Here is a 25,736-nt window from a genome sequence, read left to right as displayed (position 1 = left end):
AGTCCATGCTCTATTCTTCTTACAAAAGTGCATGACCTTACACTTTCCCACATTGTACTCCATCTGCAACTTCTTTGATCACTCTCCTAACCTATCCAAATCCTTCTGCATTAACTCATTAGCCCCTGCAATAACTCATGTCTTAATGTTTTAATTTGCTGTGTGCCCACTACAATCTGAAATTTTCATTAACAGAAAGTTGTGTATTAACATCTCTTTTCTAGCAGGTCCTCAGAGTTATAATTACTTCATGAATTTTGATAAAGGAATACAAATTGGTCATTGTTAATAAAATGAAGTGAGGGTTGATCTTTGCAATGTTTCACCCCATAAAGGGGTTAAGGTGGACCATAATTAACTAGGAATATGGCAAAAATCGTTTACACAAGATTGCAGTCCAGAATGCATGTACTCTCTTTCAGGCTATAACTTGCACAAGAATACATAGAATTTTTTGAAATATCATTTCAAGGTAAGATGGATAGTACATTTATTTCAATGCAAGAGGCCTGACAGAGAGATGAACTTATGACATGGTTGGGAATGTCATAGCTGTTACAGAAACATGATTCAGCGACGGGCAAGAATGGCAGCTTAATGTTCCAGGTTTGGATGCTACAGAAAAGATAGAAAGCGGGGTCGGAGGACAAGAGAGGAAGGCGAGTGATGTTTTTGTTGAGGATAACACTACACTTGTACTCAGGAGAATACACAGGAATCTCGATTATCCGGCGTTCGATTAACTGAATTTCAAATTATCCGAACAAGATCGCAAGGTCCTGATGTGTGGCTAACTATGTTGTCTGGCATCGATTTTCCTGAATTCAATTAACCAAACAAAATACTCTCCACCTGTGTCCTTCGGATAATCGAGGTTCCTCCCTATTCTTTGGAGAACATCCAGTGAGGTTATCTGGGTGGAACTGAGGGGAGGCAATGGCCTAATGGTATTATTACTGGACAGTTAATCCAGAAACCCAGGTAATATTCTGGGGACCTAGGTTTGAATCCCACCATGGTAGATGGTGGAATTTGCATTCCACAAGTGCCTGGAATTAAGAGGCTAATGATGATCATGCATCCATTTTGATTGTCAGCAAAAACCCATTCGTTCATGAATGTCCTTTGGGAAAGGAAATTGCCATCTTTATCTGGTCTGGCCTATGTGTGACTCCAGACCCACAGTAATTGACTCTTAACTGCCCTCTGAGCAATTAGGGATGGGTAATAAATTCTGGCCTAGCCAGCAATGCCCTCACCCTGTGAATGAACACTTAAAACAGAGAAATAAGAAGGGGATGATTGCCTTATTAGAATTGTACTATAGGCCCCCCTCAAATGTTAGCAGGAAATTGGGAAGCTAATATGTAAGGAGATCTTAGATATCTGTAAGAATAATATGATTCTAACAGTAAGGGATTTTAACTTTTCAAACTTAGATTGGGACTGCCTTAGTGTTAAAGGCTTGAATGGAGAGGAATTTGTTATGTACGTACAGGACAATATTCTTATTCAATATGTGAATTTACATAATAGTGAAGGAACAAAACTTGACCATCTCTTGGGAAATAAGGCAGGGCATGTGACTGAGGTGTCAGTGGGGAAGCACTTTGGGGCAAGTGATCATAAATCTATTAATTTTAAAATAAAGGAAAAAATCTAAAAGTTAATTTTCTAAATTGGAGTAAGGTATTAGGTAGGAACTTTCAAAAGTTGATTGGGGAAGGCTAGTCACAGGTTGGTGAGAGGGAGAGCTTCAAAATGAAATTACAAGAGTTCAAAAACAGTATGTTCCTGCTAGTGCAAACGGTAAGGCTGATAGATGCAGGGAATGTTGGATGATTAGAAAAATCGAGGCTCTGGACAAGAAAAAGGAGGATGCATATATCAGGTGTAGACAGCTGGGATCAAGTGAATCCCTAAAAGAGTAAAATGTTAGTAGGAATATATTTAATAGGGACATGAGATTGCCTTGGTAAATAGGCTTAAGGTGAATCCAAAGAGATTCTACAAATATATTAAGGGCAAAAGAGTAATTAGAGAGAGAATAGAACCGTTAAAGATCAACATGGACATTTATGTATGGAACCACATGAGATGGGTGAGATACTAAACAAATGTTTTGGGGTAAGTATGTAGGGTAAAGAAGGATATTGAAGCTAGGGAACATTGGGAAATAAATAGTCATGTTATCAAGTTTTGAGAAGATTTGTAGCTCAGGTTGAGGTTCTGGATGTAGGTTTGTTCGCTGAGCTGGAAGGTTTGTTTTCAGAGGTTTCATTAACATACTAGGTAACATCTTCAGTGAGCCTCTGGATGAAGCACTGGTGGTGTAGCCTGCTTTCTACTTGTATGTTTGAGTTTCCTTGGGTTGGTGATGTCATTTCCTGTTCTTTTTCTCAGGGTGTGGTAAATGGGATTCAAGTCAATGTGTTTGTTGATAGAGTTCCGATTGGAATGCCAATGCTTCTAGGAATTCTTGTGTGCATCTTTGTTTGGCTTGTCCGAGGATATATGTGTTGTCCCAGTCGAAGTGGTGTCCTTCCTCATCCATATCCCATTTACCACCCCCTGAGTAGAGACCAGGAAATGATATCACCATAGGAAATGATGTCACCCCAAGAAATGACATCATCAACCTAAGGAAACTCAAACATATAAATAGAAAGTGGGCTACACCACCAGTGCTTCATTCGGAGGCTCACTGAAGATGTTACCTAATATGGTGAGGAAATGTCTGAAAACAAACCTTCCAGCTCAGCAAGCAAACCTATACCCAAAATAGTCATGTTTTCAGAAGTGTCTATATTACAGAAGCAGTTGTACTGGAGGACTTAAAATGCATAAAGTTAATGCTAGCTTACCAGAGGCAATGGGCAAGTCAGCATGGTGAGTGGCTTGAAGGGGAGCTTGCAAGGGGAGCTTCACACATCTGCTGCCCTTGTCCTTCTAGATGTAAGTGGTCATAGGTTTGGAAGATGCTATCTGACAACCTTCGGTAAATTTCTGCAATGTATCTTGTAGATTGTACACACCGCTGTTGCTGAGCATTGGTGGTAGAGGAAGTGAATGTTTGTGGATATGGGTGCTAATCAAGAAGGTTGCTCTGCCCTGGATGTAGTCAAGCTTCCTGAGTGTTGTTGCAGCTGGACCCAGCCAGGCAAGTGATGAACATTCCATCACACTCCTGACTTATGGCTTGTCGATGTGTACAGGCTTTTTAGGGAGTTAGGGGACTTCATGAGACATGTCATGAGATTTGTATTTCATATCTAATAACATTCTGTGGACTTTGGTGAAATTTAAATTCAATTAATTGGAATTGAAACTTGGTCTCAGTACGATGACCATGTAACTAACATTGATTGTCATAAAACACATGTGGTTCACTAATGTTCTTTAGGGGAGGAAATCTGCCCTCCCTGCCTGATCAGGTCTATATGTCTCTAGACCAGTAGCAATGTGGTTACAAAATTGAATTAACTGGAAAAGAGATTATAGAACCATACAAATTTTGTCAAGGAATATGATTCAAGATGAACAGCATTGTGGTTAACTCCTAACTGCCTTCTGAAATGGCTTACGTCTAAAAGAGCAATTAGAAATGGGTAACAAATATCAGTGGTTGCCTTTACTCCTTAATGGCAAGCATTTAACCATTTAAATAATTGCCAATTATCTTGCCCTTTTCTGTGATGGGTTGCTCGGCCACATGTCTTTACAACAATCAACAATGGTTCAATGGTCACCATTCATCAAGCATTTAATTCCAGATTTTAATAACTGAATATAAATTTCACCAAATTTGACCCCACTTCCCTACAGCGTTAGCCTTGACATCTGGACACTGATATTTTCATTGTCAATGTCTCTGTGACCCATATATCTAGTGAAATAATAAAGATTCTACAGAAATAGATTATGAATGAAAACAAAATAATCACAAACAGAAATTCAAAACTCCATTGTCATGCAGGCTAAATGTACACAGCCAATCAAATAGATCAGAAGAAAGACACTACTTTAATATTTCATTTTTATTGCTGAAAAAAGCACTCAGTACAACAGATTTCTAATATACTTGTCGTGCACAAAGCCAAATATCTGTGTGTCAATGCCAAACTATTCTAAGTTCTAAGAATTGCACATGATTGATTGAATAATGTAAGAACAGCAAAGAAATAATTAGGAGATCAAACCAAGAGTGACATTAAAGGCATTTAGCTAGAAATCATATTTTCTGCTTATTTATTGCCAGTCCATGATTTTTCTATCTAATAAGATGATTAGACGCAGAAAATATGGATTGAAATGTCACAAGCAGAAAATTCCAGCTGATGAGTACAAAACTGGGCACCAACAGGTGACCTTTTTCATGTTCATTCACACTAATTAGTCAGTCGCTGTGCTTAGACCAAATGTTGGTAGCATGACGTGTGATTCCACTTGCCTCGAATTTTAAGTTGCATTTATGGTCATCTAGTCATGGACCAGTCAAGATTTCATCATTGATTTGAATTTCAGAGGGGTTAGATATTGACAATTGGAGGTATTTCTTCAAACTCCTGCACTTTTGATGAAGATAACTCAATTCATAGTCCATCATAGCAACTGCAGCAGATATTATAAAAGTTCAGTTATGCTAACTCCAGTATAAATTACAATTGAGTAAACTAAAATAAGTATATTTTGATGCATTAAAATGTTTTATATGTACTCTGATCGGTTCTTATGTGCAATCTTCTTGATTAATTTTCACAAAGTCACCAGTGTTAATCTTATATTTTTCCAGAACACCATGCAGGTACTGTGTGGTATTTGCTGACAGCTGTCGTTCTCTTGAAAAAGTCCAGGCATAAGGGGTGTGCATTATGCCAAGGAAAGATGCACAGGAGAATACCAGAGAGTAACTTGTATAGTCAGTGTCTACCACCCAGTAATGCAAAACATTTCCATCTGGAATGAAATAAAAGAGTACTGAACATTAATCTATGAAAAAACAAGTAGCTGGTTTCTTCTTTGTTGGCTCATTAGTTAATCAGATTAATTGCAGTTTTGGAAAAGAATTTCAGACAAACTGAAACACAGCATTTCCAACAGTCATGTGATAAATATCTCCATTGATTGAGGACCATCTCACTGCTGTCAGACTGCTGGACCAATTCTTAGCACCATCCTACTACACCCGGTAAGCTAGCATTGATACCTTTGGTCTTACAAAACTTATGCTGATGATGTCCCAAGAGTTCTTCAGATCCCCTCTAAATCACCTACTCTTCACTTTAAACTTATGTCCTCTGATCTTAGACAGATCTGTTATGAAGAAAAAGATTCTCATGATCTACTCTGTCTATGTCTCTCACACGTTTGTATACTTCAAACAAATCACCCCCTTCGCCTCTTCTGCTTCAAGGAATATGACCCTGCCTATCTCAATATCTACTCCTAACTGAGATTTTCCTTTCTAGGCAACATCCAGGTGAATCTCCTCTGCACCCTGTCCAATGCAATCACATTCTTCCGAATATGTAGAGAGCAGATCTGCACACAGTATTCCATTTGTGGCTTACCCAATGTTTTATAAAATTATAACAAGTATTCTTTGCTCCTATATTATACACTCAAGCTAATGAAGGCAAGCATCCCATATGCTTTCTTCATCACTCTGTCACCTTTGCTGACACCTTCAGGGATCTATGACTTGTACACCAACATCCCTTTGTTATCCATTACTCCCTTGGGACCGACCATACATTGTGTATAACTTCCTTTATTACAACTCTCAAAATGAATCATCTCACGCTTATCAGAATTAAACTTCATCTGCCCATTGCTCTGCCGATTACCAGGTGATCAATATCAGACTGGAGCCTGAGACTATCCTCACAATCAACAACTCCACTAATTTCTGTCATTCAAATTTCTACTTGTACATCTAAGTCATTAATGTACATAACAAACAGCAAGGGTCCCAGCAACAATCCCTGTGTTATTATTACTGGTCACAAAAATAAAACCATTCATCTTTGCCCCTTTGCCTCCTATCTGTAAGCCAATTTTATATCCGGTTGCCAAACTGCCTCAGGATCTCAAGGGCTCTTAGCTTTTGGACCATCTTCCATGTAAGACCACATCAACAATACTACTCAATATATTGAGTCACCTTTTCAAAAAACTCAAATTTGTCAGACAGCATCATCAACACAGTTTGCCAGTGTTCTAAACTTAATTCTTACTACTGCATATGCAAATAGCTAGTTTGTCAAGTTGAAGAACATTTGAAAGACTATCTCAGTTGGGTTGTTGATACTGAAATTATGTGCAAAACCAGAAAGTGAAGCCTGCTCAACTGGCAAGAACATACCACCCAACATAGACAATAGAGATCATTCAACCCACCCGGTGGGAAGTTGCTTTGCCACAGCATTCTAATCAAAGACTCAAAGCCACAATGTTAAAACCTTATCACAGTTCACACCTATTGTTTGCCACATCCACTGGTGGAACAGTGGCTCAGTGTTTCACATTGCTGCCTCACAGCACCAGCGATCAGGTTGAATTCCAGCCTCAGGTCACTGTGTGGAGTTTGCATGTTCTCCCTGGGTGTTCTGGTTTTCTCTCACAGTTCAAAGGGGTGCAAGTTAAGTGGATTGACCATGGTAAATTGCCAATAGTATTGTGTAGGTTCGTGCATCAGCCATGGAAAATACAGGGTTACAGGGAAACGGTAAGGGGATGGATCTGGGTGCGATGGTCTTTAGATGGTCGGTATGGTCTCTTTTGGCCAAATGGCCTGTTTCCACACTGTGGCTATTCATTCTATTTTATCTAGTGAGCATAGATCTACATCAGTAACATCACAATGTCAAATAAAATCTCTACCCAATGTCACAAACCAATCAGAGGCAAAATACATAAATACTGGAGTTCACAGCCCTTGGAAGTTTAGCATTTAAGCTTCAGTGAGTGTTGCTGTAAAAGGACAGATTTTGTCAAAGCATTCTGTCTTACAGGTATGGGACATTCACAAGAAGACCAATATGAATGGGAATAAAATTGTATTCTGTTTGAGAAGACAGTGCTAACTGGTTGACAAGTTTACATTGCCATTAAAATGCACCAACCAACACTCTCTTTTCACACAGCATTCAATGTTGTTTCCCTTCATATTGATTTTCATGTGAATGTTCTGATAAGTGCATAATAAGAAGTTTCAATGAGATGTGTCTTTTTCAGTAATATTCTAAACTGGTATTATTAGGGAACATTTCAAGTCTAATGACTTTTTTTTCACGCACATTAAAGAGTTAAAAAATTTCCCCCATAAACCTTTGGTTTTATACTCTGCTCCATCTCATGATGTCAGTGATCCTGCATATGATACTTGTATTCATCATTAATGGCTGGTATTACAAGAGTAATGTTCCACTAGTGGAAATGCTACCGTAAATATCTCATGTTAGTTATTAGCTAGCAGCAAAGTTTTATTCAGCAAGTTTGTTTTCTCAGTAAAGGCCCAACATCAATTTGTATGTTTAGAAATTCTGTTGGAAATTATTTGCCAGCTTTATTCCCAACAAATGATGCCAAATTCAAAAATTAACAAAATGTTTAATCACTGTCAATGTAATGAGAAACAATCAACAGGAGTTACTAGAAAAATGTAATCAGTAGTCAAAACACTGAATATTGTATTACATTCCCAAATAGGATCGGATTTTGTTAGTTACTGTGTAACATACTTATTACTCAAGGAGTTGTACTTTTTAATACGTACGATCTAAAGGATCTTGGACTCCGTGTTGATCTGTTGAGTGAAGAAAATAAAAAATAATCACAAGCTACAAATATTGCATTCATTTTCAAAGAACAACAAAATGGAAGTTTGCACTCTACCACTTAAATTAAAATCCTTTGCAATAGAAAAACAACAAGTTTTATTTATCCATCACCTTTAACAGAATAAAGTGTCCCCAAGGTGAATCATAGGAAGAAAAAATTATGAAGTCATAAAGTCTCTAAAAACACAAGAAGAGGTTATTTAGAACTTTGAGTCCATGTTGATTGTTCCAAAGCAATCCAGTCAATCCTGGGTCTTGGTTCAATTCCTGTAGATCTACAAATTTGCTTCCTTGAAATGCTAATCCAATTTCCTTTTTGAAATTGATTATTCCCATTTCCACCACCTTCACAGACAGTGAATCCCAAGTCTGTACAACTCACTGTATACAAAGGCTCTTTATTATACTTCCCTGCATCTCTTGATCAGATGTCCGTCTGTGTCACTGAGAAACAGTTTGTCATTGACTATCTTATTTTGGTCTGTCATAATCTTGCACACTTCGAACAAATCTTCCCACAATTTCCATTGTCCAATGACAACAACACCAGATTTTCTAACCAAACCTTGTAACTAAATTCCCCATGTCTGGGACTATGGAGGGTAAAATCTCCTTAATATTCATATCCTCTCTTAACTGTAAGCTTTACCACCCTGAACATGTCCTAGCACCTTCAAAGATCAATAGATTTTAACCCACAGCACCCCTGCACCTGTAAACTTTTTAGAATACTGCTGTTCAGTCTATCTTGCCTCTCCCTCCTCTCTGTGCCAAAATATATCACTTCACACTTCTCTGCACTAAATTCCACCTGCAACCTGTCCACCCATTCTGTTAGCCTAACTATATTCCATTGCAAGTGATTTGTATCATTTTCACTTTTTGACACTCATTCAAATTTCATAAAATGGCAAATTTTGAAATTTCCCTCCATTCCAAGATCCAAAGCATTTCTTCACAACAACAGAGTGCTGGTACTAACATTGGCTGATGGGAAACACCATATCTGGTCTTCCTGCCTGAAAAATACCCATTCATCACAACTTACTGCTTAAATCCCTAAGCCAATTTTTTTTAATCCCACTGGATACTGACCCTTTAATTTAATGAGCCTCATTTTTTTTTAAACCAACCTTTTAGGTGTTATCTTTTCAAATGCATTTTAAATACAGAAATGCTCTTTCAAAACAAAAACTATAACCTCTAAAGAATGAAGCACTCTGTACAAACAATACTGTTTCTCCCATCGATGATCCTATTTACTGGAAGTGAAAAGCCTCAATATTCTGCAAAGGATGAGGCAGTGGGGTTATGGCAATGTCAGTGGTGTAGATCGATTCTCTGTGAAGAAAGATTCAAGTCCCACCATTCCACCATGGAATTTAAACTCAATTAGCAAGTCTGGAATATAAAGCAACTGATCCACAACCCCTCCCTCCAATTATTGCTTACGGCCCTAATTTTGTGCTTCAACAGGATTCCGGTGCCAGCATGAATCAGGTCGAGCCCATCCCATTGGAACAGTTCCCTTTTTCCTTAAGGTGCCAATGTCTTATGAATTTGAATCTATTTCCCCCACACCAATCTTGGAGCCATGCATTTACCTTGTACATCTTGTTAAACTTGTGCCAATTAGCTCATGACTCAGGTGACTCTTTCGTTGTATAGTTTTAGCAGGACCTCCCTATTTTTACCCTCTATTCCCTTTGAAATAAAAGTCAATATTCCATTTGCATTTCCTATTACTGTTGAAATTGGGTCCTAGCTTTGTGTTTACATGCATGCAGATTTTTAAAACCTTCCCTGTTATAACTCTATGTAGCCTTTAACCCATTTAAATAATACTTAGCTTTTCTCATCTTTGTGCCAAAGTGCAGAACATCATGCTTTCGTAATTTACATTCCAACTGTCAAATTTCTGTACACTCACTGGACCAGTCTATACAACTCTATATACTAGTTGTGTCATCCTCACAAGTTCACATATTTATGGGTCACCTTCAAATTTATCAATCATATATTTACTTCTATCATCCAAGTCAATAATAAATATCGTTAATAATTGTGGCACTGATCCTGTAGCACTCCACTCATTATAGTTGCCATCCTGAAAATTCCCCCTTTATCACAAAATTCTGATTTCCGTTAGTTTACTACTGACATTACCATAATCCCACTGACTTATCCTTTGCAGAATATTGAAGCTGTTCACCTCCAATAAATAGGATCATCAACGGGACAAACAATATTATCTAATCCTCTATCCATGATAACATTCTACCTTCAAAGTTCTTATCTTATGAAATAGTCTTATGTGTTGTATCTTATCAAATGCTTTTATGGAAATCCAAATATACTACATCTACTGCTTCCCCTTTACGTATCCTCCTTGTTAATTTAATCTCCATTGTTTTTCCTAGTACTTTTTCTCTCAATATTGTTTTTTGTTTATTTCCGGTTAGTTTGACGTTTGTTTGCTTGAGCATTCAGTATTATTTTTGGAATGCTATTTTGAAGACTGACAGAAGTATTTCTTCGGCCATTCTCTGGGTTCCCTTGTTATTTCTCAGCTTTGGTCTCTGAGGGACCTGTGTTCACATTATCCTCTCTCTTGTTTTTCATATATAAAAATAACCTTTTATTGACTATTCTTATATTATTGCTAGTTTGCCTTCATAGTTTATTTTCTCCATCTTTTGTTTCTTTTTTTTTCAGCTTTTAAAACTTTCTTACATCCTTTGGTTTGTCAAAGATCTTTGCAACATTGTAAGTTTTTACTTCCAATTTGGTACTATCCTTAGCTTCCTTGTTTAGCATAGTTAGTTTAACACTTTACTAGAACCCTTCTTCCTGACTGGGAAATATCCTTACCATGAATCTGAATGATTTTCTTAAATATCTGCCATGATCCTCAATGATCCTTTCTGCTGAATTTGTTTGCTAGTCCAGTCCAACCAACTCTGCCCTCAAACCTATGTAATAATCTCTATTTAAATTTAGTACTGTTGGTTCTGACCCAGGTTTCTCACACTAAGCTGCATGCTGTATCCCATATTGTGGTTACTATTCCCAAAGGGACCTTTTACTGTGAGACCCATGATTCCTGGTTGGATCCACAACATAATTTTCAATGAAACTGCCAAAAATAGTCTATTAATTATTCCTTCCCAATTAGCTTTTCCCAAAATACTTGAAGATTAAAGTCATCCGGGATCAATTTTCTGCTCTTTTTACATGCCCTCCTGTTCTGATTTATTCACTGCCCTTTATTTATATCATTGAAGAGACATTTTACCCCATCGATCATACTTGCTTGTTTTTTCTGCTCATTCCAATTCCACTCGGAGTACCATTATAAAAAATATTGCTGCAGTGCTGTCATTTCCTTTTGCATTGTAAACCAACATACCTTCCCTCCTGAAACCTTCCCCTCTAATTAACTAAAAGCCCTCCAAACCCTCAACTTCTACCAATTAGAAAGACAAGGGTTGTGGATACTTGTGAACACTGTTATCTGCAAGTTCAGCTTTAAGCCACACACCATCCCAACTTGGAACAATATCACAATTCCTTCACTGCCACTATATCAAAATCCTGGAACTCCCTTTCTAACAGCACAGTGGATCTATCTACACTTCATGACTAGATCAAGAAGGCAATTCACCACCACAGTGTTTAGAGCAATTAAAGGTGGGTAATAAATGCCGTCCAAACCTCATGAAAGGTAAATAATTTTTAAAAACTTACTAAGTCTGAAGATTAGTTTTGCTTGATCTTTGGCTGTCTCGTCAGGTGGAATTAATTCTGCAGTGTGTTCAGTCACCTCATTACCCTTCCTGCAAACAACAGAAAAGCTGTGTATATATAAAGATGAATCCTGTACTTCCATCTTGTCATGAATTCATCTGAGGTAAAGATGTGGAGTGATGGGGCAGATTTTCACCACTTCAAGGTAGATTTCCAGTGAGATGGATTTCCATTATACCCCTTCACATCAACGACAACACCCACCGGAAAGGATTGATGTAAATAGGGAGGGGATACTGACTTAATGTGGATGGAGATGAATGATTAAAAGGGGTCTCTCCATTTTATGAGGAGGAAATTTGCTCCCAGTTTTGAGAGACATGTCGGAAAGTCATTTTTTCTGGGACTTTTTAAATATCTACTTCGTGATCGCAATAGAGTATATTTGGTATTTGCGTGAAGACATTGATAAGTCCAACAATAAACAATGAGAGAAATCAGATGGATGAGTAAAACAGAGCAAGCAGAATGTGAGCAGAGTCCACTGTCCAGTTAAGGTCAAAGGAGAAAGAGGAAATGCAAGTACAAACACCAGAGCACTACATTCAATTCAAGTTAGCGCAAAACCGATAGGTTTGTGCTGGGGACCATTGAGCATTGAGTTCTAAGCTGAATTTTTAGATTAGGCTCAATGGCCTGATTTCATTTATTACTTCTGTGAATTTTCATGTGAAAGTCCAGCTTATTTTCCTGGGTTCATTTCATAAGAGGGAAACCACAATATATGAGGAAATGTGGGAATGCCACAGTGAAGACATCACAAGTGGTAGAAAAGTGAGGAGTCCCCTCAGACCAACACATATAATTGTACCATAAAGATTGAAGTCTTCAGCCACAAGATCTGGGCCTGACACAAGAGAAGAGCTGGCCAATACAAATCTCGTTTCCTCCTTTCAAGGAGCCTAGATCTCTTACATTACTTTCTACTGTATGGTGTGATCTTTCACATGGCAGTGCAAAGATGCCATGGATATGATGGAACTCTGCTGGGAAACCCCTTCCTCTTCACAATTTAGATTGTGACAGGCAAGGAAGGAGCCTCCAATGGCATTTGAGCTTATCAGGAATACAAAGAGTCCAGTTTTGATTTGATAACAACTGGGGAGACAATGATTACAGCATACAAACAGGAGAGTGGAGCTGAGACTACAACCAGATCAGACATGATCGTATTGAATAGTGAAGCAGGACCGGAGGGGCAGATGGCCTACTCTTGCTCCTATGTCCTAATATGTATTTAAGTTGAAGAATCCATGAGCTGAATTCTCAAAAACAAATGAGCTGGAGTCATTTCAAAGGTTCGAACAGAAAACAAGTATGAAATATTGCAGGGAGGAGAATGGTTTATGACTCAATAACACTATCCCAGCCTCTGTGGTCACAAACAAGCTCAACGTGAGACTGTTGCCGCTTGGTGGAAGGGGCAAAATCCATTTGCAAAAACTAAATGGATATTAGTTTATCAGAGCTTTTTTTGGTAATGATCAAGCACCCTAGGGAGGAACAGGAGGGGAATGGGGAGGGAAGATGGTGTTTTCATTTCAGGATGGTGCCCTGATGAACTTAGGGTATCCTAAAAGCAGATATCCCTCGACTTTCTAACTTTTTCACCAGTGTAGTGAAAGCGTGGGCTGTCCACATTGCCTAACCTCCTCTGCCAAACACCATATGGTATGGGTGGTGAAACATTCCAGTCAATTGGCTTGCAGCAAGCTCATTTATTCTAAAATTATTTTCCTTTGGCCCATGCCAAATTCGATGTGCATTTTAACATCGGGTTTGCAACATCACGCTGTATTTGAAGCATTCACTATCTTGATTTCTAAATGTTACATTCCAATCACTCAAGTCTTTTAATGAGACTGCAGCCTTCATTTACATTCATGTTCTTTTTAACCACAGGCAGTTGAGTTTCCAAGGCCACAAGTAACTCTGCAACTTAAAAGAAGCAAGACTTGCTCAGTTCATATGGCAGGTGCCTTGGCAATATTGCTCGCAGGCAAACAGGAGTGTCCCATGATCTGTCTGTTTTCCACATCACTTCCAGAGACCCTCAAACATCATCTGCTCCCCTGGGTCTGCATCCACCAGAGGGCCCTCGCTGATACTCCAGGAGTGCTATTCGATCCAACATAACCCTACCCTCTCCACAATCAAGACCCCTATGACAATTTTCACACCCTTTACTGAAAGATGTTCTGCTTGTCGATCAGGCTAACTTATGGGTGAGAACTGCAGAGAATCATTTCTCAACAACAGTTGAGATGGATGACTGAAAGAAATAGAAACAGATGGGATTAAGATGGTGGATGAAGTGGATGAAGTCCCTCACAGATTGGTTTGGCCAGGCAACTTCCTTCCTTGTTATAATTTGATGTAATTTAAGTCATTTCAGTTCCTGAGAAAGAGCTTACTTATGTAACTATCATCATTGGATACAGGAAAATGTTTATTTAACTGATGGATGTTTGGTCTGTTGGACCAATGTTGCGATGCTGATTTTTACATTCAATGAAAGCAATTAACACCATTGGTCAAATGCATATCAAGGATTACTTAATGGAATCATCATTTACTGGGATCAGTATCAGTGATCTCCACTAAAACCTCTTTCATGCTGGCCACAGTAAAGTGCAGGCCAGTTACAAAATGCCAACTTATCCGCATCTGAGAGAGGATGATCAGGCTGGTGCAGCAAAAGCAGCAGCAGCAGTGCTGTACAGACCCAATTTGTTGTCACAGATATTGCTTCATCTTTTTAATCTTTCTCTTTAGCAATCTGGAAAAAGACTTTTAAGTATGTAATTGAGTCCTCAGTTGGAAGAAGAAAATTATGTACTGCTTTCCCATCTTTCTGCAGTTCAATCCTTTCAAACTTGTTCAATTTTGGCTCCCCTGAGCCATTCTACACTTGGCACCGTTCCAAATTTTCATTGCTCTAATCAATGTTGGAGCTTGTGGTTTTCATTTTGGTGTATCACACTGCCCTTTGGAAAGCTGCAGTAACGCCCTGTACTGCTGTACCAAAATAGTTTTTGCTGTCCCTTTATTTGAAGTATTATGGTAGCTAAATTTTAATAAGGAAGCCATGACAATCATTTTTGTGTCTTGCATGTACAGAAACGGAACATACACAAACCTGCATATACACACAGACACACACACCATTTATAGTCGAACTTACGTAATCAAAGTGATAACCTCATATATGTTTCTTAGCCCATTGTAAGATGAGGATATTGTTTCAGAAATACATCTGAGGTCTTCAGTGACATTGTAAAATCGTTCAATTTCATACCATGTTCCCACATACTGCAAAATAAAACCAAATGTATTAGCTTATTAATTATGTGCATAATTCATTGAGGACCAAATGCTGCAGATGGGGATTAAGTCAATAGTTGCAATGCAACAAGTCAAAAAATCTACACAAGATCCCCTTGAAGTTAAATACTTGGGATTATAAAGAGCATGAAGAGAAAATGAGGTCTGCAGATGCTGGAGATCAGAGATGGAAATGTGTTGCTGGAGAAGCGCAGCAGGTCAGGCAGCATCTAGGGAACAGGAGAATCGACGTTTCGGGCATTAGCATTCCTGAAGAAGGGCTAATGCCCGAAACGTCGATTCTCCTGTTCCCTAGATGCTGCCTGACCTGCTGCGCTTCTCCAGCAACACATTTCCATCATATATAGCATGGTAATGTAAACATGATTCTCCATGCACCAGTGACCAAATCTAGATTCATCAGATTTATCAGTCCTTTCAGAAAATAAACATGTACTTCGTGTTCCTATTAATTCCTCCTGAGAGATAGATCCAAAGCTTTAATAGCAGTAAAGTGCAAATAGATCTTGATTTCATTTATTTCTGTCGCATGTATTTTGTTACAAAATTCAGTGAAAAGTGTTGTACAGTGTACCTATTCCCTAGCACTATCTAAAAGCAGAAAAATAAATCAAAACATCGAGTAAAGAAATAAAGAAGAAGTGTACCACTTAACAGTGCTCCGTCATGGAGTAGGGGCTTGGTGACCAGGTAAGAGTCCCTTGGCCATGCCACTGGAATGTAAATTGCCACTCTTTGGCGCCATCTCACGTTCACTCTTGCCACTATGAATCATAAGACCATAAAACATGGGAGCAGAAGTTAGGCCATTCAGCCCATTGAGTCTGCACTGCCATTTAATCATGGCTGATCAGTTTCTCAGCTCCATTCTCCTGCTTTCTCTCCATAACCCTTGATCCCCTTGACAATCAAGGACCTATCTATCTCTATCTTAAATTTACTCAATGACCTGCCCACCACAGCCTTCTGTGGCAATGAATTCCATAGACTCACCACTCTCTGGCTGAAGAAGTTTCTCTTTAACTCTGTCTTAAAAGGTATTCCCTTTACTCTGAGGCTATACCCTCGGGTCTTAGTCACTCTTATCAATGGAAATGTCTTGCCAAAATCTACTCTGTCCAGGCCATCCAGTATTCTGTACAATCCAATTAAAATCTCTCTCATCCTTCTAAACTCCATCAAGTACAAACCCAGAGTCCTCAAATGTTCCTCATAAGTTAAGTTTTTCATTCCAGGGATCATTCTTGTGAACCTCCTCTGAACACACTCCAGGACCAGTACATCCTTCCTGAGATATGGGACCCAAACCGACACACGATACTTCAATCATCGCTGGAACTCACCAATGCCAGCGCCACCAATGTCATACCCCTGTCTCTTCAATATTAGAAAAGTACCCAATTAGGGTTCTCTTTCATTTAAAAAGTCCATAAAAATGATGGTAACAAGGAGAAAATTAACATCACGTAGGGATTCATTGGCTCCACTTGTATGGTATTTCAGTTACCGACCAGAGCAAATTAAAATGGAAGTGCTTAAATACACAGTGTAACATCAAAAAGAGAGTAGGCAGTTTATATTTTGGGTGATAATCCTTTGTCAGATTCTCAGAGGGAGGCAAAGGCACCTTTACATGAACTACTCAAAATAGAAATAATACAGAAAACGCTCGATTGCGAATACAGGAACATCTATGTCCTAATATAGCAAGTGATTTTATAAAGAAATTGTTATTGGATTTAATGGGTGGCTATGAGATTTTAAAATTATGCAATATTTTAATGCATGGAGTAGAAAAATTGAAGGTAAATGACACAGTTGCCATGTAGGGAAAGGTAGTGCATATTATTTGCTGACATGATAAAAGGCTAGGAGAGAAGAAAAACCCCAAGAAGAACAGGAGAGAGGAGAGCCCAGAGACAGACAGCAGCATATAAAAGAATGGGAAAGAAAAGGAGACATTTATGAATACGGGTCATATTTGATTCAAAACAAGCTACCTGTGTCCCTCTCTACACAGCTGCTGCCAGACCTCACACAGTCACAGATGTATAGCACGGGAACAGACCTTCGGCCCAGCTCGTCCACGCTGACCAGATATCCTAACTTGATCTAGTCCCATTTGCCAGCACTTGGCCCATGTTCCTCTAAACCCTTCATATTCATATACCCATCCAAATGTTATTGCACATGCTCCCACCACTTCCTCTGGCAGCTCATTCGGTACACGCCCCACCCCCTGCGTGAAAACGTTGCCCTTTGAGTCCTTTTTAAATTTTTCCCCTCTCATCCTAAACCTATGCTCTCTAGTTCTGGACTCCCACACTCCAGGGAAAATATCTTGTCTATTTACCGTATCCATGTACCTCATGATTTTATAAACCTCTTTGGTTGCCTCTCAGCCTCTGACACTCCAGGGAAAACAGCCTCAAACTATTCAGCCTCTCCCTATAACTCAGATCCTCCAACCCTGGCAACATCCTTACAGATCTTTTCTGAACCCTTTCAAGTTTCATAACATCCTTCTGATAGGAGGGAGACCAGAAATGCACACAATATTCCAAAAGTGGCCTAACCAATGTCTTGTACAGCCTCAACATGACCTCTAGCTCCTATATCCAATAAAGAAAAGCATACCAAATGCCTTCTATCTACCAGCGGCTCCAATTTTAAGGAAATATAAACCAACACTTCAAGGGCTCTTTGTTCAGCAACACTCTCCAGAACCTTACCAGTAAATCTATAAGTCCTGCCCTGATTTGTCTTTCCAAAATGCAGCACCTCACATTCACCTAAATTAAAATCAAGCTGGGAGTCTTCAGCCCATTGGCACATTTAATCAAGATCTCGTTGTATCCAAAGGTAACTTCATTTGCTGTCCACTTTACCTCCAATTTTGATGTCATCTGCAAACTTAGACTTTCTACGTTCACATCCTGCTGGGTTTCTCCAGCACTTTCTGTTTTTATTTCAGATTTTCAGAGGACTCCCAGCTTGATTTGTCCCAGAGCAGAAATGACTGATGTCCAACCATTTTCACATATGCCAGGTATGACTCCAACCAGTGGAGAGTTTTCCTCCAATTCCCATTATCAGAATACTGTAAGCAATTCTAGTCTCCCGGCTATAGGAATTATGTTGTGAAACTTGAAAGTGTTCAGAAAAGATTTACAAGGATGTTGCCAGGGTTTGAGCTATAGTGAGAGGCTGGTTAAGCTAGCGCTGTTTTCCCTGGAGCATCGGATGCTGAGGGGTGACCTTGTAGAGATTTATAAAATCATGTGGGGGAATGGATAGGGTAAATAGACAAGGTCCTTTGTCTGGGATGTGGGAGTCCAGAACTACAGGGCATAGATTTACAGTAAGATTGGAAAGATTTAAAAAGGACCTAAGGGGCAACTTTTTCATGCAGAGGGTGGTGCGTGTATGGAATCTGCTGGCAGAGACAGTGGGGAGACTGGTACAATTACAAAATTTAAAACACATCTGGATGTAAATGAACAGGAAGGGTTCAGAGGGATATGGGCCAAGTGCTGGCAAATGGTAGTAGATAATTTAGGATATCTGGTTGGCATGGATGAGTTCGATTAAAGGGTCTGTTTCCAGGCGGTTCATCTCTGACTCCACAACTCCAGTTTTGCTCGGGCTCCTTGCTAGGGATCCTCAGTTTAATGCGGCCTTGGTGTCAAGGGATGTGACTGTCACCTCATTAGAATAGTTAGGTATTTGGTTTTGACTGGAAGAGACTCAATGGGTTGAAGGGCCCTTTACGGTGCTATAGATCTCTATGTCTCATCTAAATGAATATGAAGGCATTCTCGGAAGTGGTGCAAATTGGTAGCTGCCTTTGCGTTAGCAGCAAGTTTGTGGTCAGCAGAGAATGATGAAAAGAGATTTAGTTCATTCTTTTACTTTAAAAATAAGCATATTTCAAACATTCTCTTCTAAATAAGAAACTGGAGTTAGCCATTCAACATGCTCCTCAATCAATACAAAAGCTGTTGATTAAGCACTTCAATAAATGTTTTCCCCTACCATCCCCAAGATCATTTAAATATTTAGCAATCAAAAAGTCTTTACTTTAAACATTGCCAAAGACTGAGCTTTCTCAGCTTTCTTGGACAGATAATTCCCATAATTCACAATCATCGAGATAAAAATAATTCTCCTCAGTTTGGTCCTAAGTTTGGTCCCCCCTAATCTGAAGCTTCTTTCCTTTGGTTCTAGACTCCCACACCCAACGCCCATACACAGATTTGGAGAGACTTCTTGCTTACATCTCCCGGACTTACATATCCCTTTAGGTATTTAATAAGATCATCCCTCATTTTCTGAAACTCTTCAGAAAACAGGTCCTGTTTCCCCAAACTGCCTTCATAGGACAGTTCCTCCATCCTCAAAATATGTCCTGCATGGAAACGTAGGAAATAGGAGCAGGAATAGGCCATTCAGCCCTTCGAGCCTCCGCTCACATCCCACAAGAGGAATTCCAACACTTAGCTTATTGCCTTATATGCCTTGACATTGCAAGTGCACATCTAATTATTTTGTAAATGTTATGGGGGTTTCTGTCTACCATCCTTGCAGGCAGTGATTCCAGATTCCCATTATTTTCAGAGTGAAAAGATTTTCCTCACGTCTCTTCTGAACCTCCTGCCTATTACCTTCAATCTGTGTTCCATGGTCATTGATTCTTCAGTCAAGTGTAAAATTCTTTTCTGTCTACCCTGTCTGTGACCCTCATAACTTTGTACATTTCAATTATGTCCCCCTCAGTCTCCTCTGCACCAAAGAAAACAAGCCCAGTCTATCCAATCTCTCCTCATAACCAAAACTCTCTAACATCCTGGTAAATCATCTTTGCATTCTCTTCAGTTCAATCACATCCCTCCTATAATGTGGATTCCAGAAATGCACATGAAATTCTAACGGTGGCTGAACCGACATTTAATACAGTTTCAGCAATAAATAATGTATGCTGCTGGAACCCACAAGACAGCACTTAACATTAATACTAATTTCCAAATGTTTGGGAAGGTGTTTCTAAATTAAATCCTTAAATTATAATACAAATTTTTCAAGAAACTTCCACTACTCTTATAGTCTGTAACTAACCCAATATTAGAACTGCTGATATTCAACAATTAGCAATATTCCCATTACAATGCTGGTGTATTTTTAAAAGGTTCACTTGATAGTTACAATTAGTATTACATGATTGTTCAGCAGAATTATCCATTAAAATGATTTGCACAAAGGAATATATTTCCTGCATTTGGGCAAGTTATCTTAACAGATATTACACTGAAATCAATTAATGTATTAGTGGCAAAACTTTCTGAAACTAAATCACTATCGACATATATTTAATGTGATTATCAGGAAGCACTTGCTGCAACAAAAAGATAACATTTTGGATCAGCTTTAATCCTTCATCAGAATTACAGAAGGATCATCAATGACCGAGAGGTTAAGTCTGTTTCTCTTCACAGATGCTGCCTAACCTGCTGAGTATTTCCAACATTTTCTGCTTTGATTATTGGTGGATTCAGTGGTGATTTCCCACTCTCAATTAGGTGCCACACTCAAAGACACTTGTTTTGGTGGACTAATTTTAACGTATTATAAGCCCTGTTTGTGCTGAATGAGAAACCATATGAGTTGGGGGTAAAGAACATTACCTGATTTTGCTTTGCCTCTCTTTCGCTAAAGTTGAGCAGATGGTGTGAAAATCCACTGAACTGTCCAATCCCTTTGGCAAAATATGTTTTATTCATCCTTTAGCATCTGCAAATTTTACTTCCTACCTGAAATGGAATTGCCAAGCAACTAAAGAATTAACAGGACAAACCTGATCAAGACTAAAATTCTTTTGCACTTCCACATGTTCACATGATCCCCATTTGACAGCTTGAACTCTTTTGGTTAAACAAATGGAAGTGATCAACAGCGATAGGAATGGCCCCCACATGGTAGCAGCTTGAGAGGAATCTGAAACACAAAAGAGATTTCTGAACCAAATATACTCACAATTTGACTGACTCACAAACACACAGGCCGTTCACTTAATCTTATGGAGGCAACAGTTTGTCTGTAAATTCTCAGTCGGGGTTGCCGGTTCACTCAGTTGGCTGGATTGTAATATAGAGTGATGCCAACAGCATGGATTCAATTCTTACTCTGGCTGAAATTACCATGAAGGACTCTCCTTCTCATCTCAGTCCTCACCTGAGGTGTGGTGACCCTCAGGTTAAACCACTGTCACCAGCCATCTCACTCTGGGAGAACAATCCTTTGGGAATTCCATAGAGGGGACACTAAGAATATATTTTGAAAAAGTTTGATTCACCATCAGAGAGAATTTTAACTTAACAATTCACACCAAGAGGTAATCCCTGATTATTCTTGATTTGGAGGAGCCGGAGTTGGGCTGGGTTGGACAAAATTAAAAATCACACAACACCAGGTTATAGTCCAACAGGTTTATTTTTAAGCACTAGCTTTCGGAGCGCCACTCCTTCATCAGGTGGTTGTGAAGCAGAACCAGAAGACACAGAATTTATAGTACAAGGATTACAGTGTCATGGAGCTGAAATGATATAACAAACAAATTTAGGTAAGTCTTTAATCTTTTAGGATGGGTTTGCTGGTTTCAGTTCTTTGACACGTAAATCCCAGAACTTCTTCTAAGTTACATTCTCAAGATACCTTCAGGTTTTCTAACAATAGGTGCCTTCGCAGCTCAGACAATACACGAAAGGTGTGCGGTTAAAGTCTGTCTGTGTTCCAATCTTGAGTCAGATTGGTTGTATTTCTAAAGTGGGATTTACAGAATCTTACATGGATATGTATTTTTTGAGCAAAATAAAACATAATCCTGCAAATACAAATTCACCCATTAATCTTAGGTGCGTGTATGTGCAGGAGAGATAGAGTGACTGTGTGCATGTGAGTGTGTACATGTGAGAGAGAGAAACACACACTCTCTCACATGCACTCACACCCACATGCACACACTCACTGTCTCTCCTGCATGCATGCACATATAGGTTTATGGGGTGAATTTGTATTTGCAGAATTATGTTTTATTTTGCTCAAAAATACATATCCATGTAAGATTCTGTAAATCCCATTTTAGAAATACAACCAGTCTGACTCAAGATTGTGACACAGACTTTAACTTCACACCTTTAATCCATTGTCTGAACTGAGATGAAACCTATTGTAAGAAAACCTGAATATATCTTGAGAACATAAATTCCAGAACTTCTTTTAAGTTATGCATCAAAGAACCGAAACCATCATTTCAGCTCCATGACATTGTAATCCTTGTACTATAAATTCTGAGCCTTATAGTCCTGCTTCACAACCACCTGATGAAGGAGCAGCGCTCTGAAAGTTAGTATTTCCAAATAAATATGTTGGACTATAATCTCATGTTATATGATTTTTAACTTTGATTATTCTTTTGCAAAATGCTTCTATATTTCTGTCGTTTCTTAAATCTACCTTCCTTACAATGCCAACAATCATTATAGATTTCTAAGATTACAGCGTTGTAACCCAATGGATTCTTCTGTCATTTTGACAAAACAGTATTCAGCAAAATGAATTTTATTTTTAAAAAAATCCTGGTTCACAGTCAGCAGGCACCATTCCTCACCTTTTTCTCCATTACATTGATGACCGTATTGGTGCTACCTCATGCTCCCACAAGGAGGTTAAATGTTCATCAACTTTACAAACACTTTCCACCCCAGTTCACCTGGACTATCTCAGACACTTCCCTCAGCTTCCTGGAACTCTCCATCTCCATTCCTGGTGATCGACTCAACATGGACATCCATTAAAAACCCACGGACTCCCCAGCTACCTGGACTACACTACCTCCTAACCTGCCTCCTGTAGAAATGCTATCCCTTCTTCCCAGTTCCTCCGCCTCAGCCACATCTGCTCCCAAGAGGACCCATTCCATGTAGAACATCTCAGATGACCTCTTTCTTCAAAGACTGTACATGGTCGACAATGCCCTACAACACATCTCCACTTCCTGCACCTCCACCTTTGAACCCCACCCCTCCAATCGCATCAAAGACAGAACTCCCCAGTCCTCATCTTCTACCCCATCAACCTCCAGATGCATTGCATCATCCTCCGCCATCTACAAAAAGACCTCATCACCAGAGATATATTTCCCTCCCCATTCCTATCTGGTTTCAGAGAGACCATTCCCTCCAAGACTGCCTTATCAGATCCACGCTCCTCCCTCCCCCTCCGCCCCCCCCCCCACCAACACACCTCTCTTTCTAGCACCTTCCCCAGTCATTGCAAGAAGTGCAAAACCTGTGCCCACACCTCCTCTCTCACCTCCATCCAAGGTCCCAAAGGATCCTTCCACATCCATCATAAATTTACCCGTACTTCCACATATGTCATCTACTGCATTCATTGCACCCGATGTGGTCTCCTCTACATTGTGAAGACTGGATGCCAACTTGTGGAACATTTCAGAGAACATCTCTTGGGGACCCACATTAACCAACCCCACCACCCTGTGGCTGAACACTTTAACTCCCAGGACATGCAAGTCCTGGGCCTTCTCGATCATCAAACCCTTACCACCCGAAGCCTGAATGAAGAACGCCACATTGTCTGCCTTGCAACCCTCCAACCACACGGCATCAATGTGAATTTCACCAGTTTCCCCATTTCCCTCCCCCCACTTTATCCCAGTCCCAACATTCCAATCCTACACTGCTCCCTTGAATGGTCTCACCTGCCCATCTTCCTTCATGACCCCTTGGACCACAAGCCTCATTCTTGATGAAGAGCTTATGCCCGAAATGATAACTCTCCTGCTTCTCTGATGCTGCCTGACTGACTGTGCTTTTCCAGCACCACACTCTTCGACTCTGATCTCCAACACCTGCAGTACACATACTTCCTCTGGTTTACAGTCAGTCTGTCCTGTATGACATTAGAGCAAGTTTCCATTAACAGAACCAATTAGAAATACTCAGTATGAAGTCAGTGTTGAGTGGGTGGATGAAGCCATTGGCTTGATGTTGTGTTGCACTAGTTTGTCCTGAAATTTTGTTCTCGTGAAATGTCAGTTGTTCGCTTACAGACATCATCCTCCATTTGGGTCTACCCAAGGAGTCGCTCTGTATTGTGATCCAGCTTGCAAGCTCTGATGTTGGCTTTCACATTGTCTAAATACATCACTGAAGCACTAAAAACCAAAACGCTACAATGTACATACGGAGCTGCTCTCAAACAGCTGCATGCACTGTAAGGACACAGGCTACCTTAAAGCAAGTAAATTGTTAAAATTGTGATTCATTAAAGTTTCATCGATGATAAATCATTGAATGGTTTTCAGTTATTTCTCCTTTACAGGGCTGTTTGTCCTCAGCAGGCTTTCCTCTCAGAGTTCTTGGGAAAATTCTTTGACATAACCGGCCCTCTCTCCCCTTCCAAGGTTACAGTATATTTGCAGTATACTCTGTTCAGGCGAGTTTCCAGCACTTACTGGTGATATTTCATAGATTCAAACTTCTCGCAAGGAAATTGGCTTCTTCGAAGAGAACTAGGAACAAGAAAACTGATCTGAAAAGTCCACTCGGATCGTCTCGCTGCTCCGTGCCTGCCTTTCAATATCAGCTCAGTAATTAGAGACGTGTGCGTGAAGGAATGAGCCCCTCACACACAGAGAGCATCCCACTCTTAGAGCTGGCCGGTGTGATGCGTTGAAGGACTGAGGGAGTTCCCTCACACGTTGCTTTGCACATCTTATCCCACAGAAGGTCTCTACCGAAAGGTAAACGTCCTTCCGGTGAAAAGCACTTCATTCACTTGGGCTGCTTGTGAAAACTGAAACCAGGTCCGGAGTGAACTCCACTCACCTCGGGAACAGCGTGGCCTCCTCCTTCTCTGTACAAATCAACTCAACTCGATACAGCGAGCTGATCCCAAGCACCAACCCCAGCTCTCTTCACTCGGGAAGCTGCTGTGGCCGCTTCAGAGGAGCAACAGTCTCCCCGCCCGGTCTAAACATGTGTGTGTGTGTGTGTGTGTGTGTATGTATGTATGTATGTATGTATGTATGTGTGTGTATGTATGTATGTGTGTGTCCAAAGCAGAGCTCCCCGTGTTCCAGTCCAGGCCAATGTTTCTCCCCTGAACCTCCCCAGACAGACTGACGCTCGCTCCCTTTAGGAACAGCATCCTGGCTGTATTCAAAATGGACACAGCCCATTGCACAAACGGAGCACCTTTCAGGCGAGACAGAAGCTGTGTTCCCGAAGCTCCTTATTGTTATCATTATCACAGAATCATTCAAGTGTGGAAGGAGGCTATTCGGGCCATCGTGACTGCACCGACTCCCTCTATCCCTCTAACAGTCTGGTGCTGCTATCCAACCCGGATCTAATCCGCTTCCAATTACTAAACTGGCTCCGTTCTGCAGCCCGGTTTTATTATCCGGCCCGGCTCTATCATCCATACCGACCCTATTATCCAGCCCGGTCCTATTATCCAGTCCGGCCCTATTATCCAGCCCGGTCCTATTATCCAGCCCGGTCCTAATATCCAGTCCGACCCTATTATCCAGTCCGGTCCTATTATCCAGCCCGGTCCTATTATCCAGCCCGGTCCTATTATCCAGCCCGGTCCTATTATCCAGCCCGGTCCTATTATCCAGCCCGGTCCTATTATCCAGCCCGGTCCTATTATCCAGCCCGG

General features: G+C 40.0%; 1 protein-coding gene across 2 annotated transcripts in view; it reads right to left on the bottom strand.

Annotated features, from left to right (window-relative positions):
- Positions 1-4,025: 4,025 nt before the first annotated feature.
- Positions 4,026-25,736, bottom strand: part of LOC122556080 (apolipoprotein D-like) — a 22,707-nt gene continuing 996 nt past the window's right edge. Inside the window, exons 1-6 of one of the 2 annotated variants that reach the window (XM_043702512.1) lie at positions 24,899-25,044; positions 20,845-20,984; positions 14,833-14,960; positions 11,589-11,677; positions 7,778-7,807; positions 4,026-4,956 (exon numbers count right to left, since the gene is read on the bottom strand). In XM_043702512.1, coding sequence (XP_043558447.1) covers positions 4,730-4,956; positions 7,778-7,807; positions 11,589-11,677; positions 14,833-14,960; positions 20,845-20,964 — 594 coding nt within the window. In that variant the 5' untranslated portion in view covers positions 20,965-20,984; positions 24,899-25,044 and the 3' untranslated portion in view covers positions 4,026-4,729. Of the gene's footprint in view, positions 4,957-7,777; positions 7,808-11,588; positions 11,678-14,832; positions 14,961-20,844; positions 20,985-24,898; positions 25,045-25,736 lie in introns of those variants that run through there. The other variant, XM_043702511.1, reaches the window with a different exon arrangement.

The sequence above is a fragment of the Chiloscyllium plagiosum genome, chromosome 13 (assembly GCF_004010195.1).
Source record: "Chiloscyllium plagiosum isolate BGI_BamShark_2017 chromosome 13, ASM401019v2, whole genome shotgun sequence".
In the NCBI taxonomy this organism is placed as follows: domain Eukaryota; kingdom Metazoa; phylum Chordata; class Chondrichthyes; order Orectolobiformes; family Hemiscylliidae; genus Chiloscyllium; species Chiloscyllium plagiosum.
Note: the sequence above shows the minus strand (reverse complement) of the source record. Positions and strands in the feature narration are given on the sequence as shown.